Source organism: Cryptotermes secundus, unplaced genomic scaffold (assembly GCF_002891405.2).
Source record: "Cryptotermes secundus unplaced genomic scaffold, Csec_1.0 scaffold70, whole genome shotgun sequence".
Lineage (NCBI taxonomy): Eukaryota > Metazoa > Arthropoda > Insecta > Blattodea > Kalotermitidae > Cryptotermes > Cryptotermes secundus.
The window spans coordinates 1,379,464-1,400,610 of record NW_019734964.1 but is presented as its reverse complement, the minus strand read 5'-3'; the positions used below and the strand labels follow the sequence as shown (position 1 = coordinate 1,400,610).

At 37.8% G+C, this 21,147-nt stretch overlaps 1 protein-coding gene across 1 annotated transcript; it reads right to left on the bottom strand.

Moving 5' to 3' along the window:
* Positions 1-507: 507 nt before the first annotated feature.
* Positions 508-21,144, bottom strand: LOC111869014 (DNA-directed RNA polymerase I subunit RPA2). Its single transcript, XM_023860188.2, has 20 exons — positions 20,942-21,144; positions 20,682-20,819; positions 20,182-20,376; positions 19,234-19,473; positions 18,586-18,758; positions 17,167-17,316; positions 15,905-16,161; positions 13,897-14,010; positions 13,466-13,594; positions 10,820-11,307; positions 10,049-10,156; positions 8,422-8,598; positions 6,817-6,918; positions 6,203-6,315; positions 5,543-5,681; positions 5,290-5,446; positions 3,991-4,116; positions 3,310-3,437; positions 2,472-2,636; positions 508-1,011 (listed from the first exon to the last, which is right to left on the bottom strand). The coding sequence occupies exons 1-20, from the start codon at positions 21,113-21,115 to the stop codon at positions 802-804; spliced, it is 3,483 nt and encodes a 1,160-aa protein (XP_023715956.1). The 5' UTR covers positions 21,116-21,144; the 3' UTR covers positions 508-801.
* Between the last annotated feature and the right edge of the window lie 3 nt (positions 21,145-21,147).

The window sequence follows — 21,147 nt, the reverse complement described above, 5'->3', positions numbered from 1 at the left end:
ACATGAGAGATAAGGAAAACCAACAACTTAAAGATTTGGCCTTATATATTACTGCATACATTTCTTTGCTTCACACTATCATTCCTCAGTTCGTTCAGCATGATGTAACATCCAGCATAACGTGTATATGAATGAGCAACAGTAATGTAATGTAGCTGCAAATGTTACGAGTTTAATGAACTGATAGCATCACAATTACGTTACTTTTATCTGGATGTTATAGCCAAGTAATAACATCATTAACCACAACTAGAAACACACAGTGGAGCTGTTCTAGAATCCCTTTGCATCAAGGCGACAATAGTTCAACATGTCTGTGACAATAGTTCAATCATTTTACGACAATCACATCGGACATCTTTCATACACTGAAGTACATTTAATATATACAACATTTCATGTGGTGGGTCTAGTCCCAACTTCAGCTGATTGGTTGCCATTGCAGGAAGAATTTTCCAATTTTAAAATTATAGGCAGGGGCCTCTACATTACTAATTTTGCATGCTACCCAGAGGGCCATCAGCCATGGGGACATACATACAAAACTGCTAATATATTGACAAGAAGCCCCTGAAGTCAAGCACAGAATCACCTCATTGAACATCACATACAGCATATCAAATATACTATACCACACAACAGACAATAACTGTGGTGTGTGGGAATAAAGACTGTACTTTGTTCCAGACTTAATACCAAAATTCAAACAGAATTCACAAACTCTTCGAGTCTGAAATGAAAATGCATCTTACATCCCTGAAAACTATACCACTAGAGTAAACATGTGAGAGACAACACACCTCACTGTTCAATGACATCAATTTTGATCTTGATGTTGACCGAAGCCAACTGCGCAACCAGGTAACGGAAAATGTATGGCATTTCAACTTCCTCCACTTTCCCCTTTTCCTGGCAAACCTTACAATGAACCTCTTGCTGATACTGATCTCCATGCCGCTGCACAATAATCACTGGGGTCAGGATGCTGCCACATGTCTGACACAACATCATCTGTAAAATTATACACTTACGGTTACTATCTAAGTATCAAATATAATAAACAATCCTCAACTATTATCAACTTGTATTACTACTAATACTACTACTACTGTTATTAATATATTTATCATTATCAATATAAATGCAGTAAAATTCAAGTATACATAAAAAATGTATTTTGAACAAACCAGAAGTCCTACAAATGTAAGTCTCAGTACAGTTCAAAATATACTACTCTACCTAATATTAATTTAACTTTTGTAGGACAACCAGTATTTTGAAAATCAAGTTTTAAAAAGTTTATACATAATTTGTTATCACATTCTTAATACAACAGTAAGGCCACTAATCAATACCAATCATTTTTTTCACATGAACAACTATCATGTTGGAAACTTGAGCCTCGACAGTCTCCGAATAACCACCCATGGCAATGATATTCATACTGCATGTTCAGTAACAGTACAGATGTCCCTTGTACAGCATGGGCAATGCATTTGAATACAGGATGCAGTAATATCAGCATTTATTGCACTTGGAACACACTGAGATTCCAGTGAAAGCTACAGATGTGAAACGGTTTATTCAGCAACATTTAGGAGACCAAGGAAAGGTAGAGGAACCCAATTATGGAAGTTATGCAAAAGAATGTATGCAAACAGTAGACAAAGGCGTAAAGGTAAAAAAGATGAAGTTGTCCCTGTGCTTAGCTAATTAAGCACTACATCATGAAGAAGTATGGAGAAGTGGATGTATAGATCCATGTTTTCTTGAACTTGGCATTAGTTGGAGGTGTGTGATCAGCTTCATGCCCCGGCTGCTTTACCCACAGGGAAAGAGCCCCCGATGCCCAATGGATAGGAGGCTGGGTGGGCCCCAGAGCCAGTCTGGATGATGATAAAAGAAAATTCTTAACCCTACCGGGCCTGGAACTCCAACCCCTCAGCCATCCAGCCTGTAGCCAATTGCTATACCGACTGCGCTATCCCAGCTCATAGATATAGGTGCAAGAGGCCAATTTATGGGGAACAGATTATGTCGTCGTCATCATCATCATCATCATCACTGGCACGACAGCCCTTTGTGAGCCCTGGCCTTCCTCAGGATTGCTCGCCATTCTTCTCTATTCGATGCTACATTCCTCCAGTTCTTTACACCCAAAATTCTTATGTGCTGCCACACACATTCTTCCCATCTTAACCTTGGTCTTCCCACTCTCCTAGATCCTTCTGGTTTAGTATTAAGCATTTTCTTGATGGTTCTATTCTCGCTGGCATGTATTATGTGTCCAGCCCATTCAAGCCTTTTCACCTTTATAAATCCAATAATGTCTGGTTCATTAGATACAGATTATGTCATAGATAACCTAATATTGTGGAAACATTAAGAGATGAGCTCATGTGCACCCCCACACGCACAGAACCTCATGTAAACAACCTTTATTTCCATCTGCTACATTAAAATCAACTCACCGTCGTTTTATCTGAACAATGAAAGAGGCGATCCTGGAGGAGGAATGCAGATCCATGGGACAGCAGCGAGTCACGCTCCATTTCTCCAAATCTAACTCCACCCCCTCGTCGTCTGCCCTTCACTGGCTGATGGGTCAGTACATCAATGGGTCCTGTACTACGTACCTGCAGAACAGATATTTTTAGAGCACCTTCTTATACCAAAAATTCCCAACTTTTTCAATTTTACTTGTATGTATGAGTGAGTATGAAAAGTAGTTATCAAAACAGCTAATAAACTCAGATTCATTGATATCTTTACACTGATTCAATGAAAGGTTATGTATATATGTACTGAGGCACTACCCTTCTGATGTGAACTGAGGACTTGCACCTTTCACTGCAGAACTGCGAATGTTGTAGAAGATTTGGAAGAAAAATCAACAAGAACAACACAAACAACACTAAACATGAGAAGGGTTAATATACTAAGTGGTGAGAGAGAGGAAAGAAGTAAACGAAAATGAAGAACAACTACCGTTTTACTGAGGCCCCTGAAGACCAACTCATACCCCACCTAATTTCTTTTGGTAACCTGGTACCGGAACAAGTTATTCACTTACAGACATGTCTTCATATTTTCACCACAATATAAAATCAACATTTAAAGAAAGGCTCATTCTATGGGAAGAATATCAAAACATATGTTCGTTAATAAGCATGCAATAGCAAGCACAAACTACTGAAAATAAAATTATCTCTGACATTTAAAACTTTACATAAGGAAATCCAAGCATTTGAAATTATAGCTATATCACTCACTGTCTGAATTAAACATTATAAGAGCTAATGATCTAACCTGCCACTTGTCGGACACCATGTGTCTCAATCGTTGATAGTGAACTATTCCAAAGAAAATATCAGCCTTCATTTCACATCCATCAATACCACTATACATTTTTTCTGTGCCATAATAATTGTAGCCTCCTGAAACATAAATAATTTTTTGATAAAATATTATGTACATAAATACACTAATAACACACGCAGTCACAGGAGCAAGACACAACACAAAGCACAATACACACACGAAAGTAGAAAGAGTGCTCCGACAGAAGACGATAGGTGTGACTCGCGTAGTGAGATACGACATAGGGATGAAAAATTCTGAACAATTTTAATATTTTTAACATTTAATATTTATCAATATATATGATAAATATATATTTTAGTTATTTTAATATGAAGATGGCAAGGCATGCAGTGAACTAGTTTAACGTAAATCGAATAAGCACCTGAAGATGGCACTTTTCTGCCGAAACATGTAGTGCGAGAGAGAGGAGTGAGATAGATGAGTGTATGCACTGGAAGACGGTTGAAATAAATCATGAACTTAAATCAGTGCAACAGGACGCTAAAATATAACACCATATCTCATATTTAGGTAAATATGGTAATTTCACAACTTCAATCAATTTCCTAAAAACATGATGTGTTTCTGCGTGATACAATCAAAATTTAATATGTGTGAACTGCTCACCAGCTTCCAACATCTTGCCAAAGTAATCCATAGCTGTATCCTCTTCTGAAAATCTGAAAGGTGTAGCATCATGGACCAAACCATGCAGTGCAGCAGACTTCCCCGCCATTACCTCAATCATCATAGCTGCACCCAAGAGTAACATTTATATTATACTACACATATAACCTAGATAAAGTAGCTTTACAGTGTAAGTGTAGTTCTTTTAATAACTTGAAGGGCTAAGTAGCAAGACTGCTTTTCCTTGTTGCCAGTACCTCTAATGCCCAGAGAAATATGAACATATGAAGAATGTTTATTACTGGTATATGCATAAAAGAAAAGTTTATCTCGCTGATTGTAATAATCCTACATGAAAATGTCTACTCTAAGTGCCATGGTTATAATCCTTTCTTTATTTATTTTATAAATCAATATACATTGATACAGGATTCGTCATATCATAACACTATCACTAAAACATATACAGGCAATTCTACAGGTAAACAATACATATAAATTATGCTTATCAAAATGAAAAGCTGCAAAAAATCAAGACAAAAGATTACACCATGCAAAAACTGTATAAGATCAGCAATCAGATTATAAATTATTTGTAAGAAGCAAGATTTTCCATTATTCTCCAATCTAGATACTCCCACAATGAGTAAAAGGAGCCAATATGGAGAAATTTTTTTAAGGCATGTTTAAACTTTAACATAATTTATAATGTTTTTAAGATTCTGTGGTAAATTATTAAATACGTATCATGATCCCGGAACAGTACACACCTTTTTGGACTTCAGCTAATTTATAAGTTGAATGATGTAAATCTGAACCTTGTCTCGTATGGATACTATGTATATCAGAATTTAGTGTGAAAGCATCCATATTTTTAACAACAATGCCTGCTAAAGCCTAAATTTGTGAATTCATCATTCATCATCTTTAGCAGTTTCTAAAATGGAGAATAAAATTCACTGTTCCCAAAAATGCATGCAACAATGTACTTTACTGTGTTTACCTGTTCCCTTTCACAGATTTTTCAGTTTTGTAAACTAGTAACTGGTAGAACACAAGATCGAATCACAGCTTCCACTAATTACTGTGACTAAGTGGGGGGAAGAGAGAATGTGTTCCATTCTCACATCATGTGACCCACTATTCACTTATGTGATTATAAAGATTTTACATGCTTTGAAAGTTTAATCTTTTTTTGGTAACAACATATATGTAGCAATGAATATGATAATTATAAATGTCTAAATTTTCTCCATATTCCTGCAAGCTTTGCTGATGACTGACAAGCCATTCACTCACCGATTGTCATTCGAGAAGGGAAGCCATGTGGATTGAACACTATATCTGGAATCAGACCAGTCTCTGTATATGGCAAGTCCTGTTCTGGCCAAAGATAACTGCAGATTCCTTTCTGACCAGCCCGACTCGCAAATTTATCTCCTACAGATGGATTACGCTGAAAACATTACATCACTTAGAGAAAAATTCTTATACCATAATAAAAAACAATAAAAAAATTAATGCAACTGTAATAATCCAATAAAAATCTTACTGGTATTCTGAAGACAATGCAGGCTTTAGTTGCTTCTTGAGAAGATAATGTTCCACATAACCTCACAATATCAATATATGTATCTTCTTTCCCTTTCCATTTTTCAATTTGAAATTTTGCTTCATCATCATCATAATAGCTGTAAACATAAATTAATATTTTTTTAACTATAGCATTGAGATACAAGCAAATGAGGAGTAACTGGAATTGAATGGAACACATCAGCTTCTGGCATATGCTAAATTTATGAGGTGAAATTATAAATACCACAATAACAACAGCAAATACAACTTATCATTACCAAAAGAATAAATGTACAGATGTAATTCCCAAATCAGTAGCAGATTATAATATCACATTTGAGAAGAGAAGTGAGAATATTTAACAAGATCCATCAACGCTTAATTTAAAGAATAAAATGTTCCCTATAACACAAAACGCATGAGATCCCAAAAGGATGATGGTACACAATCCCCATTTACCTGGAACTGTAAAGCATTACAAAGAAGAGAAACTGATAGGCTTAAATCAGATGATCTTACCAAACAAATGGATAATCCATGAAGAAGTAAATAAAGTAAGTAGTAGGTCCCTCTCTTATGTCTTACAGAACAAAAATAATTATGAATCATTCAATTTCTCTTCATAATAACTACTTACCAACAATAAGGTTGTCCCTCCTTGAGCAATATACCGGGGTGGGGCAGCCCATCTGAGTCCAAGTAGGCCTGTAGTTCTGGTCGCTCAGGATCCAAGCCAAAATGTGACTTTTGCTGGAAGCAAGAAATTGCAAACTGTTATCTCTAATCACAGTCCTGCAATATGCTCACTCAACTGTCATATGTGAATTGACATGAAATGGTGGTGATTACGCTCAGTCTTGGCCTAAATGCATTAAAACTTAACTAACTCTGAAATGTGTAATTCCCATTCTGCACCTCACAGCTGGGAAATGATCTTAATCAACTAGTAACTTTGCCATATCAATTAAATTAACCTAATAAGGCCAAGTATAAGTTACTGATGACTCCATCCAGGCAGACTACTTTCACTGACATATAGTAATGATCCTTCTTTGCATAATTTTATTCTAGACAAAGCAAGAAATCAGCTGTATTACTAAAAAAAAAAAAGAAATTACAATTTCCAGTCAATAATAATACAACATGGTGATGTGAGATATTAAATTTTCAAGACTTGCCTAATTCTTCTTTTGAATATTATGAAAAGATCCTAATTTTTGGATTTGGCACTCTGTTACAATTACAACTCACCGACTTCAGCTCAATAAACTCAGATTTGTAAACAGAGCCATGAGCAAACCCTCGTTCATACGAAGCTTTATTGATGATCATGGCATCTTCCATATCATATCCCTGAAACCAAGAGAAACATCAATAACTTCAATTACGTATGAACATCCTTCTTTCCGCAGTTGTGTGTCCCACATTTTGTTGTAACTAACAAGGTCTGACTCAGCTTAAACACATCTGACTTGTGTTCATGAATACTTAGTCTGAACCAGCTTCACTGACTGATCTTTATCTTGCTTTTCCTCAGACTCTAAAAGTGATTATCTTTAAAAATTCAGTTCAAGATCAGTTCCACTGCATATTTTTATCTGATATGAGAGAAACAATGCTGCCATCTAATACAGAACATGGAGATTCATAAAAAGCATATATTATGCACTGTCTGCACTTGTACACAGGGAACGTCACAATCATCCATCCATTTGCTTCATCCCCCAGAACTGCTGAATGATTTTCAATTTAATATGGCAGAAATATCTGGTGAATTTATTTTTGGTTATGTAGGTCCAATAAGAGAGATGAAGTGACAGGAGGTTGGAGAAAACTGCATAATGAGGAGCTTCATAACTTATACTCTTCTCCAAATATAATCAGAANCACGAATGGGGGAGACGAGGAATGCATATAGGATATTGTGGGAAAGCCAGAAGGAAAGAGGCCACCGGGAAGACCATGGCGTAGGTGGGTGGACAATATTAAAATGGATCTTAGAGAGATGGGATGGATTGCATTGATGTGGATCAGGATAGGGACTGGTGGAGGGCTCATGACCATGGTAATGAAACTGCGGGTTCCATAAAATGCTGGGAAATTCTTGAATAGCTGCAGATTTGCTGGCTCCTCAAGAAGGGCTCAGCTCCATAAGTAAGTATATAGGTCTGATACAATCATTACTTTACATGACATTCACATCAAACTTTATAAATTTTCTCAAAAGTAGCATTTTGTATAGAAGATCAGTACACGACATAAAATATACACATTATATGTCAACATTAATTTGAAACCTTTTTCATACAATAAATACTTAATGAACTGCAAGGAAAAATTCTGACTTCATGCAGTGTCATATATGAAGTACAATCAGTTTTACAAAGGTAGCTTTGTAATTGCAATAAACAAATATCACAGCCTATGAGTAATGCAAAATATGGATGCAGTCTGAAAATACGTGTAACCCACTAGAGTACATGTTTCCATTTGATTTAAACACATTTCAGAAAATCTAGCGGTCAACTGAGAACTAAATTTGACATGAATTTTATTCTATGCCCAGGTACAGATTTTGTTCACGAAATTAAAAACAGGATTTATTAGAGTGTCATAAAGCATATACCACAGGATGTCCCCCTCACAACAAAGGAAAAAAAAACTCTCAGGGCACATAAATCATACCCCTCCATGCTGAAGAGTTAAACAGATCACCTGGATAAATTGCGGAACTTTAAAAAGAAACCCTAATGAAGATAAACGCACAAAGATTCAAACTGGTATCTTCCAAATGACGGAGGCATGATATATACTGTATCATTTCATTTCGTTCTTCTGTGTCATCAATTTACTTACTGTATATGAAATAACAGCAACAACAGCATTAGTTCCCATTGCAAATTCATCTAAGCCAACTAGGTCATAGTGACCTGTCCGAAAAAATGGACTTGCTGGTGTCTGAAGCCGGTAGAGTTTAGTCTCAGCTTGGAGGTGCCATGTGTGGCATGGAGTTCCCATAGTCTGTTTCCCCATCTAAATTAGAGAGAAAAAAAGTTCCAAGAATATTACACAGACTTTCAAGTGTGTGGCTGCTTTACATCAGTGTTTGTCAAGTTGAAAGATGATTTATCTGAATTCACAAAGTGAAGTTTCCAAGGCCTCTTTTAAACACATTCATGCTTAGTTTTGTTTAATGAAACTTCTTATGACTACACACTTTCATGTTAACACAACATACAAGGGTAAGCTTTCTTGCTACAACATTTCTGTACTGTTTCATAGCACAAATATTCACATTATTTCCCAATACAGTTACTTCCTCTCCCAATACACACCTTCCAATAGTTCACAAGTGCCATGATGTACAAGGACCCTATCCTGAGATGCTGAATGCAGCTGACATACCAACAACCTACTTTCGTAATACCCACTTTAACACTTCGCGGACCGGTGATTTAAATATTTAAATCACCCTGGGGACCGGCATTTTTAAACATACTACCCTAACTTGTGCACTGTTCACTTTCAAAATTAATATAAAATCTCCTAATTAATTTTTTGAACTAAAATTTTTGGAGAACACTTACCAATGCTCCTAGAAGTGCTTGAGGGTGTGATATTTCTGGAAACTTTCCCCTTTGTGAAGTGGCATTACACAGAACTTGCAAATGTAGACATACTCCTTTTGTTGTGAACTGTGCAAACACGGCATTGCCTNTTGTCAGAGCTACTGTCACTTTTACTGTCTGTGGCCACAATTCTTTGTTGTCCCCCGTCACTGTCGCCGTCTGAATGACAATCCATTACTACGCGTCTCACAATGCAGGTCAGCTAGGTCATCGGAGGAGAATTTGTCCTTGATCCATTCTCCCCACTAGCTACTGGCTGATATACACAGCTTGAAGAAGGCAAAGCATTTTCCTTTATAGTCGGTTAAGTAAACATTGAGGTCAAATTACTGACTGCTAACTAAACGTTCCAGAGTCTTATCACACATCTGTGGGCGGTTGCGTGCAATGTAGGTGGCGCCAGAGCGCTGTATAGTGTGTTGCAACTTATCGTGTTCTAAAAACCTGTTAACACGCAAATGGTCCACCATGTTTAAAAGCGAAAAACCTTTTAAAGGGTGCGCGGTCCGCAAAGTGGTAATATTATTCTCTCACACACCGGTCTCCTAAGTAGTTTCCTTCTATAAGTTTTCTCATCAGTATTTTATGCACTTCTTGCTGGTTGTGGGTGAACAGATATAATGGCACATCAGTAGTGCCTGCAATTTCTTTTCGTCTTCTTGCATACTCCACGTCTGATCTATCGTATTGCCTTGATTTACTCACAACCATAACAGCAGGTAATGAATATAAATATGTTGCAGTTTTCTCTCTTCTACTTTAATTGTCTCTTTTTGATCCCATCAACCCTTTATTTTCAAATATCGTCCACCTCTGTTATATTGCTATACATATTTATAACAGAATTTCCTTACCTGACATTGGTACATGTTACGCGGACTCTGATTGCAGTCTGGCAATGGAATAAGGCATGCCAAATTGCTCAGGAAACTGGTGTCTGTCACTTCTTGGTGAGTGGTTATCTGCAATGTGGAAAGAAGTAACTTCTTTCTGATTCAAAAGAAGTTTTCTTGGGCAGTTAAATGTGCCAAGATGGAATGGATTTCCAGTGTTGCAGTAGCTCTCACTGTTTCCATCGTACAGGACTGCTTACAGTGCCACTGTTGGTTGTATTTATAAATGCAAATGGTTTCACAGAACCCAGTGCTCTTCTGCGGAAACAAGCAGTAGGTGCACACTGGGCCCAGCCAGACACCCGCTCACCTTACACCACAGCAGAACCAACCCCATCTGCAAAAACCACCTACACTGGCACCATTCACCACATCCATCCCCAATAATGGTCACAATGAGAGTTTCCAACCCATCCTGACATTGCTGACCACCTGACAAGACTTTATTACATTAGCTTGATATAAAAATTTTGTATCTTATGTTTTTATTACTAGTATTCACTGACATAATAAAAACTATAAACATATTTGTGATTTATTTCACAGTACTGTTTTGGCATTCATGTGGAGGAACTGATACAGGAAAGAAAAAAGCCCCAGTCAAGATTCAAACTCTCTATCTCTAGGTAAAAATAACTCCTGTACCAACCTCCTTGGTGTGTTCTAAACACAATGTCCGAGTAAAATATTTCACCGATATGTTATGAAACATTTTAACATAATACAACAAACCCCTTCGTATGCTTCTTTTGGATAGATACAGATGTCCATGTAAACTTGCTCAAAGGTGCCAATGAGCTCGACCTTCTGAGCTGCTAGATTGATGACTGGACGCATCATACGAGCTGGTCCAGTGAAGAGGAACAAGCCTGGAAACTGCCCACACTTTCTTCCCATTGGAACAAGAACAATCTCTAAAGTCTGTGGCACTCTCTTTCCATCAGTCTTCAAAATATGCAGTCGATCTACTAATCTCGGAGCTTCTCTTTTCTCAACATGTCCAAGCACTTTGCCATCAAGCAACACAACAAACTGTTCATTATGGTTCAGAGTAATAAGTCTGACGCCTTTAAGAGGGACCATTCCTAAAGATACCAACACAGATGGAATGTTGGCAACTATCTGTGGGTCAGGGGTACTTGTCACTTCACAGTATTTAGTTAAATGGTTCAACAACCCACAAGGTGCCCCATCAGGAGTGTGAACAGGACAAATGAACCCTGAAAGAAATAACACAAATATATATATATATATCTACAACACCATTCAAATCATAAAAATGGGCTTGTGCTTGTTCAGCATGAATGGAACCAAAGGACAGACTGCTTCACTAAAAATGGGATTAATCTAAAAGTACATTTTCAACTTTTGGAAATAATAACTAACTCCATAGAGTAGAGGTCTTTTTGAGAAATTGACAGGCTCTCAGCTGGTCAACAAACTCTCTAACTTTTACAAAATGCGAACTCAAATTTTTATGTCCACCCTCTGTCTATATTCCTCCCTTAATGTCAGAGACCTTTTTTTTAAACTCGCTTAGTGGGGGGTGGAGTCCAACTGGGTCCACTCGGCATGGTGGCCAATGATTGGCCTACTGTAGCCTGCCTCGGGTGATTATGATGATGAGGAATTTGGTGGAATGAAGATTGGCAGGGGAAACCGAAGTACTTGGAGAAAACCCACCCCAGTGTCACTTTGTCCACCACAAATCCCACTTGACCAGACCCGGGATCAAACCCAGGCCTCCGCAGTGGGAAGCCAGTGACTAACTGCTTGAGCTATGACGCAGCCATATGTCAGAGACTAACTTTCATGCCCATTCAGAACCACAGGCAAAACCATTATTTTGTATATTCTAATTTTTATCTTTTTAGACAGCAGACAAGATGACAAAAGGTTCTGGAGTGAACAGTAGCAGATGAATTCAATCTCCTCTTAATTTCCTCCTGAATCAAATTTTGATATGTTACTGCTGTTCCCAAATATTTCTAAGGGATCTGTTAGCTATCTTTATGCCATAATTTTCCCTACATTCTGGTAATGAGAAGCAACATATACTTAGTTTTCTTTGCATATCAGTTAGTACAATTTCTTTGATACAGAACACATTACTGTCAGACTGTTCCTCTGTGTGCAACACCATATAAATAATCTTGAATATATTAAGTAAATAATATTTAACACATTTGATTTGTTTCATTCTGATCTGTCACACTAACAATATCATGAAAAATTAAACAGTTTCGTCCAGTGTGACTGGTAAGATCTTTCCCACTTCAATCATCCACGCCATTATATGTTTCAGTCTTCAGAGACAATCATCGGAGGGACATCTTTACAGCAATACAGTTGGAGACTACTGTTATAATATAACATATGTTCTAAAAGTTAAAATGTATACATATAAAATAATATACAAATGGGTATAAAATCTAAAGTCTTTACAACTACAGTGCCTGTTCCAACGCTTTAATTTTTTTTATAGCTAGTTTGTTGATACTTTATTTGAATTTGTAAACCAAGTAGGTTCGTGTCGTGGGAAAGATCTTCACCAGTCACACTTGACGGAACTGTTTAATTTTTCATAATAATTAACACCTCTTAATTTTTCAGAGGTCATTTAGACAAAATCCATTACCCCTCAATTTTACAGTCTATTTCCAAAAATTAATTATGGGTGGCTTACAAATTCTGTGTTATGCATTTGATGCAGTCTACCACATGAGTGGGCAAACTTAAGAACCAAAGTCAAGAGAAGGGGATTCAACTGTTTTGCCAGGTCTAATTACAAGAATAATGCTGGACAAAAACTATGGAATAAATATTTACTGCTGCAAAAATCATCTGACATAAAGTTCTTACATGGAAAAATATGTCAATATACTGCTTCAGGAGAGGGATAGGGATGAAAATTACAAATAATGTTACAGGCAAATTTTCATTATAGTTCTGTGCACCAAATAAAAAGCTCTCATAAGCCAGATTTAAGCCATGGGCAGTAGTTTGCCCACCCTTAGTACAGCATCTATTGTTCCAGTGAGGGTTAACACCTTATGTCAGAATGATTGTGTATTGCCAATGACGGGCATGTTTGCCTTCTAGTCAGAGGAAAGGAGTGAAGACAACAGTAACCCAGTAAGAGCTAGCTGGAAGACTGCTATAAAGACAGCTGCTACAGGATGAGTACCCTAGCATCAAAGTTCAACACTGACAGTATTCCATCTTATGCGCGAATGCTGCTGGCATTTGTTCTCATGGCATAGGTAACCCGCTGAAGAAAGTCATACTGTCATAATGTCAATAAGATATGTCCACAAGTATATACCAATGTCATTAGTAAAAACAAGAAAACTAACTTAGATTAGCAGTAATCCTCACCCCAAGCTTCAGGTAGCAGCTGCCGTGGTTCAGAAGTTCTCATTTCCTGGAAGAACGCACCTCTATGTACAGATCGGAAGTGGGACATGTAACGCATGCGATTGATATTTTCAGCCAAAACTGTCAAACCTAAGAACATGTAACACAAACCAATCAAAATAAAACGTACATGCCCACTCACCATCGTGAACTGTCTACTGTTCCGAACCTCAAGAGGTACAGAAGATGAACTCTTAAGATTCAATTTTATTTTCGGATTGTGTACCTCTGCTAAAAGGAGTTTTTGGTACAGACAAAATCCACACATATACATGCATAAGCATCCATCCACCCCCCATGATCCAATCCCACATACAGTTTGTACTCGCTCAACTCTGAAGACAGGCAGTAATCCTTTGAAGAAGAGGCTGTTAAAGAGATGTGAAACATACCTTTGTCCTGTAGAAGTCCAAGTCCTGATGAAGTATGAAGGTTTCCAGTTGCAAAGAAGGCATTTAGTGAGGATTCGATGGTGCCACTTTTCTTTAATGCCCAATTCAGCTCACCTGCAATTGTGACAAAAATCATCATAACACATAGAAAATATTAAATTAACAGGAAAGTAAATTTATGCTAAATATCAGCTTTTGATATTTTTTGTTTTGCTTCTATTGCTAAATTGAGCAAACATGGCTACTTCTACTGCAACTGATGCAATCCAACCTCTCTGTACAACTGAGATTACAATTACATGTTGACAGAATTAATTATGTTTACAGCAAAAACTGGCAAAAAAGAGGGGCCCTAGCACAGCTGAGACCCATTGTGCTACAGAATCTACACCCCATGTTGAAGATAACTAACCTGTGTTCCTAGCATTAAAATTTTGGACACAGTGAGCGGTAACAGAGAGGCTCCACCACAAGTGACACCCTTAGTGCTATACATACCTCCTGTTTTAGATTACTAAACTGTATCACTAGAATTAAAACTTTCAGACACAGTGAGAGGCAACAGAGGGGCTCTACCACAGGTGAGACCCTTGGTGCTACAATACCTACCTCTTGTCACAGATAACTAAACTGTGTAAGTAAAAAAAAAGTAAGAAGTAAAGCTATCCCTGTACCAGGCCGTGAAGGCCCATAGGGCTGTGAGACGTTGAGGGTCCCACACTATCTAGACAATCGGCTCAGAGATGGCGGTAAGATTGTCAGCCTTACGCGCTGGCCGCGCTTTACTCCTCAGGAAAATTATTTAATTAATTCCTGGTACTCATTTCTGTTAGAGGCTAAGTAAACCCCAGGGCCTAGTGCGGCTGGAAGGATTAGGTCAATTGAAAAATATCCAATGACCTCATCGGGAATTGAACCCGCGACCTTCCAGCTTGTAGCATAGCCCATCGATCAGCTACGCTACCACGTGCCCCCAACTAAACTGTGTTCCCAGAATAAAACTTTCTGACAGATTGAGGTCTGAAATTGGCAAAACTTAATAACTTCTTAAGTATCATGTTGCTATTAAAATCACTAGGGCTAACAGGAAGGTTTAATTTTCTAATTTCTGAAGTTCCTTCACCTGCTCTTCCACAAGAGATGAGGGGTAACTATAATAGAGCAAATGTGGTCAAGACGTCATGTTAATGCATTACTGATGCAACCTCCTCATTTCCTCTTGGTACAAATGGAACAACCTGTAGTTACATTACTGTATGTTCAGTACTTAAAGAGCCCATTTAAGGGCATACATGGAGACATTCTATACATATTTACATGTACACTCCACTCATACTTTCAGAAAAGCGCATATTATGCTGGGATCAACATTTTTAATAACCTGCCATCTGATCTCAAAGGTCTTATGAATGAAAAGGCACGATTTAAAATAGCACTGAAATGATACTTAAATACACATTCATTCTCCTCTGGTGATGAATACCTATTGTCTAGAAAATAACTTATGTATCTTTAAATAGCCTTGTGTGTAGTCACTGTGTATTCTTGGTTTCTGTTGTGTGAGAACTCCATTGGGTCTGTACATATGTTTTGTATTTAAATGATATACTCCACATCCTAAAGCCATTTTGACTAACTTTGGATCCATGGAATGCAATGTAAGGTAATGTAATGTAAAAAAATAATAATTATATTCAAAATTTAGAGTCACTTGCAAGTCAAGTGATGTTTCAGAGGACCATGTCACCTCCAGCTTCAGGGTGAAAGAATAAGCCAAGCAAGAATCCAGCATGAAAGCAGGAGGAGGTGACATGTTCCTCCAAAATGACTGCTAACGTTCGATGGACTACACACCATTATATCCCACAAGACAGAATTATTCATAATCACTGACGTGAGAACCTCAGATCCTACATATTCAAAATTAGTTGTGCATCAATTAGAAAAGAGTGGAAATATGTATTAAATATGAAGTGATAATGAAATTATATTACTTCTCTGTACTTACTGTTAGTTAAGGTGAAACCAGCAGTTGGTTTAGCTTTTTTCAAAATTATAGATTTGAGAACCTGCAGCCAAACTTGCATCTTATCTTTGATTAACTGGAGGTACAGGTGACCACCAAGAAGAAGTTCATGCATCATCAGCCCATCTCCACCTTCCACACAACATTTGTTCTGCACTACAGAAAACAGCTTCTGCATCATCAGTATGTATAAGTTGAATTTATCCTCGTTGTTATCCAGATGAATAGCCAACGAATGCCTAACAACACAAAGTTTTAAATCAGCTTCTCTTATATACAAGTGAGAAAGCAGAAGAAACATATCTGAAAACACACTGAGGGTAACACAGAACTATCTGCTGAGGAAAACACCTGGAGCTAAGAGGAAGAAAGAGGAGGGTGAAGAAAGTTATGTAATGAGTAGCCTCAGAGTACCTGCTTCCACTCCAACAGTTTTTTTTCCTTGGCACTACAGCCCCAGTGGGCCTAGGCCTACCTCCATGAACTTCTCCATTCACTTTGGTTTTTCTAGATCTTACACATATGGTAGGTCTCCTTGGGCAGGTGATCAGCTCATCGCAAGGCCTCTACCTGTACATAAACACAGAAAAATGCACACAAACTTCCATGCCTTGAGTGGGATTCGAACCCACTATCCTGGCTTCTGAGCGAGCGAAGACAGTGCATGCCCTAGACCGCTCGGCTACCGTGACCGGCAGTCCAACAGTTAGGGTGCTTAAATTAAGAAAATATGATGCATAGAACATGTCTTGCTTATGGAAGATGTGAAAAATACATACAAAATTTTGATTGGAATACTCAGAGAAAAGATACCATATGTGAGACCTAGGCAAAGATGGGAAGACACTATTCAAATTTATCAGAAATAAATAGGGTGCAAGATGGTGGATTCAATTCAAGTGGCTAAAGATAAGACCCAATCACAGAACTTGAACAAGACAATAAATGTTCAAGCATCATAAAAAGCAAGCAATTTCTGACTGGCTAAGAACTATATAATTTTCAAGGAAGACCCCACACCATGAGTTAATTTCCCACAGTTGGTCAGTATAGTTCGCTTGAAGACTAAAGCCACGGAGTTTGTGTTTGTTTGTTTTGATCTTCCCCTTGTTTAATACTTACACCCCAACAATGTATTTTTGGCATTCATTCAAGTGACATTGAAAATATCTGCTTCCTCCAGTCTTAGCAATGGACATAAAGATAAAAATATTATAGATAATATCAATTTAAGCATTACTCACCTAATTACAAAATCACATATTTCTTCATCTGTTGTCCAGGATGCTACATCATAGAATCTAGCTTTGAATGTCTTTCCAATGTAGCTCTTTGCTTCATGGTGAGTATGTATTCCTTCTTCATGCAGAGCTTGCATCATGTTCATCAGACACCTAGACCACACAATCAGTAGATGTGATATGGAAAATCCCTGGTAGCTTCAAAAATCTCCAGGGCACAAACAAACTCAGTACCATACTTCCCCAGCCAGTGCATGCCCCCGATCTCACATAATGTGACTGCTAGTTCAATCCACAGAGGGGCTGAGCAGCTGTCTCTTCAAGGATGCAGCAAAGGCTCAAATAGCTTCAAAAATTTGTTACAAAAAATGCTCTGAGAACAAAAAGTGTAATAAAACTAAATGTAACAGCGTCTAAACAGCACAGTATGGAGGTGTCATCGGGGACAGTGTACATCGCCAATTTATAATTACACAAGATCTCCATTAGTTACATTCAGCACACTCAAATATGTGCAGGCCATTATACGGAAGGTCCCCACATATTACATGTCATACAATATACTCGTCTTGTCGTTCACGGTAGCCGAGCATTCTTAGGCATGTACCATCTTCACTCACTTGGAAGCCGGGATTGTGGGTTCGAATCCCACACAAGGCATGGATGTTTGGTATGTGTATGAGTTTACTCTGTGTTTAGGTAGAGGCTTTGCGACGAGCTGATCACTCATCCAAGGAGTCCTACTGTCTGTAAAACGATCATGAAACTAAAAATCAGAGGCATGGTCCAAGAGGACAATAGAGCCTGTGAAAAAAAAAAAAAGCTCTGTTTTCTTATGGGGTGAATGACACAATCTCTATGTGGTGCTTACTATATTAATCATTAAACAACCTGCCCCTCCTCAAGAACTATTGCTATGGTGGAGAGGTTTGCATGCGCCAATGTCTCGGAAGCTATGCTGGTAGAAGCATAAACCAAATATGCCCGACACGTCAAAGGTTAGGTGCAAGATGAAGTGTAGTCCCTGGTCCTCAAGGTTGGGGGTTGGCTGTGGGACTAATGACCCCAACCAAAATCTTACTGCTATAAAATCATGGAGGAGGCCAAGATCCATACAGAGTTGTAACATCAGCAAAGAAGAAACAACCTGCTACTTAGTTTTGAATTTGATCTGAACACATAAGCAATACAAGATTATATCTAACAATCTGGTTACTTCAGATATGACATTATTGGTAATTAACTTTTTCAGCATCTCAGCTTACTAAGGATGACTGTTTCACTATATTTGAGTTTTTAAAGTGATTAGATAAAATTAATGGCCAGATTACCATAAGATCGATGACTGTTTCACTATATTTGAGTTTTTAAAGTGATTAAATAAAATTAATGGCCAGAATACCATAAGACCATAACACTTACCCTTTCATGTAGGTGTCCTCCTCATAACCCGCCATGAGCTGATGCATTATGTACTCGTCACATACATCAAGAAGACACTTCAAGATAAGCATGATGGGTGTGTAATAGAGGTTGCGTTTGTAGCTGAACATCAGTTTTGCCGAACCATCTCTCACAAAATGCAACACATTGTTCTGTAGGACAATTTCAGACAGTAGCAGTATTCTTATTCTATTTATGACATTGATAAACAATAAAAGTTTCTAATTACAAGCGTCAAGATGTGTCAGTGATGACGATTTACTCAGCTCAGCTTATGTAGTAATGTTCAGCTTATCACAATAGACCTCAAGTGAAGATTCAACCTATTCACACTTTCAAAGACAGAGATCTGATGATGCAGAAACAACTTAATACAACGCAACAGAATAGAATGTTGTTGCGTAGACAGTGTATTCTTGTATGCTTTATATCTTATAACAGAACAGCTACTTGGGATTCCAAAAATTGAGCTTGAGGGGTGTTTTTGTATGACAGGAACAATGGAAAAAGTTTGTATGTGCTGAACAACACAACTCCGAAGGGTACAAACCTTCCTTTCCAATAATTACAGTATATTAGCATACATTGAATCAATCTTGATACATTTTATCAGGCCTCAATACTAACAGTTGAAGTCTGATCATCCTTGACACAGCGTATCATGATGCCCAGGTCAGAAAAGAGAGACCCACGCTGCTTCCAAGATGATCTTGTGACGGCAAAAGGATAATTCCTCCGGGTCATCTGCAGCATCCGGATGAGACGTTCGTGTCCTCCAATTATGAAATATCCACCCCACTCTTCTGCATGTTCTCCCTTTGCAATCAACTGACTGGGATTCAGTTTTGACAGATGGCATGCATCTGACTGAAGACAAAATTAAGAAATATGAATGTTACTAACAAGGAATCAAAACCATAAATAAAAACTGATTTTGAAATCACAAAGCAAATAGTTAAAAGGAAATGCATGCACGATATGTAGGCTTTGGATTTATCTTGTAAAACAGTATGTCTGACTGAAGTAAGAGATAAGGATTTTGATTTAAAAATAAGAAAGTGAGAAACAAATATTAGGAGACCTATAAAATATATTCACAAACAAAAAAATAATTTTCAATGTATGACATGTCTGGATGATGACAGGCTGATCACAACAGCTGCACGATCTAAGGCATGAACTGTCTTTGCCTGCTCAAACACTGGGATCGTGGATTCGAATCCCACTCATGGCATGGATATCTGTGTGTGTTTATTCTGTGTCTATGCTGTCCTGTGTGCAGGAAGTGGCCCTGCGACAGGCTCATTCCACATCCAAGGAGTTGTACCGACTGTCTAAATAGATCAAGAAACTGAAAAAGCGGCCAAGGCCCAACAAAACAGCTGTAGAGCCATACACAGATTGGATGATAACACAGAGAAGAAACAATAATGACAAGGAATATCAGTCAGAAATACAAAACTTGCAAATTTCACAGAAAACTGATAAAAATACAACCACCGAGTATTTAATAAGAACCAAATTTTAATCACATAATATGAACAGATTTATATTAACCAATAATAAAACAGGTACCTTCACCATAATTGGGATCTGGCCCAAATCTTTCTCAACAAGTGCCAGCTGAACATCATTAATTTTAAATGACAGCTTAGTTATGAGGTGTCCTTTGTATGTGATACCACGCTGTCGACATTCAGTAGGAAATATATATGGTGACTTAACACCATATGAACCAGGTGGAACAACAGGTGAACATAATTTTGCACTCTGTAAGGAAAAGAATTTGTTAAGCATTCAGCATATGAATACATTTGGTTTTCTGTAAAGTGGGGCATGAACTTTTCCTATATTCACCCTACTTTCCAGTAGAAGAAAATAAAACTGTTGACCTTTCCCATTCACACTACCAAACTCTAGTGATACAAGCAACAAATGTTGCAGCAGTCAGGCTCATTTGAAATCTGAAAAGACTGCTGGAACTATATTAAACGAGAAAACGTTTGAAGAGTTATTAAAAAACTCGCACGTGTACATTAATACAACAGTCAGGAGAAGTCTGTAATCTGACATACCTCAAACTTAATGCGGATACGGTCACCATTTTGTAATTCAAATTCTATAGGCAAAATATCTTTCACTGCTTTATCCAGCCCTTCTCTTAGGACGTAATTGAAAGACTCCACATGCGGAGCACCAAGCGACTGAAGCAACTAAAACATGGGGAAAACACGTGGTTATACAGTGGTCATTCTAACCTCAAAACCATTTGATTCACATTTCATAATACAATAACAAGCAACAAAACAGCTATTGCCACCGACAAACCGCATACATCATCTTGCTTTTCTGGAATTTTTCCGAAATCTGCACTTAAATTCTTCAACGAAGGTTCTGCATCAACGTAACTGCACCCTAACGCAAACATTTCCAAAACCATTAAACAACTACCACACCAGCCTACACACAGCCATTTTATAACTATGCAGACCGATGCAGACACACACATACAAGTATGATACAGACCGCCATTGATTCGTG

Bases quoted from the DNA above. Each gene is read 5' to 3' on its own strand.
- LOC111869014 (XM_023860188.2), bottom strand. From the start codon at position 21,115: ATGTGTGTGTCTGCATCGGTCTGCATAGTTATAAAATGGCTGTGTGTA. The intron at 13,595-13,896 runs GTATGTTTCACA...ACATGTTCTTAG, and splicing joins TGGACTTCTACAGGACAAAG to GTTTGACAGTTTTGGCTGAA. The intron at 4,117-5,289 runs GTGAGTGAATGG...TCTTGGGTGCAG, and splicing joins CCCTTCTCGAATGACAATCG to CTATGATGATTGAGGTAATG.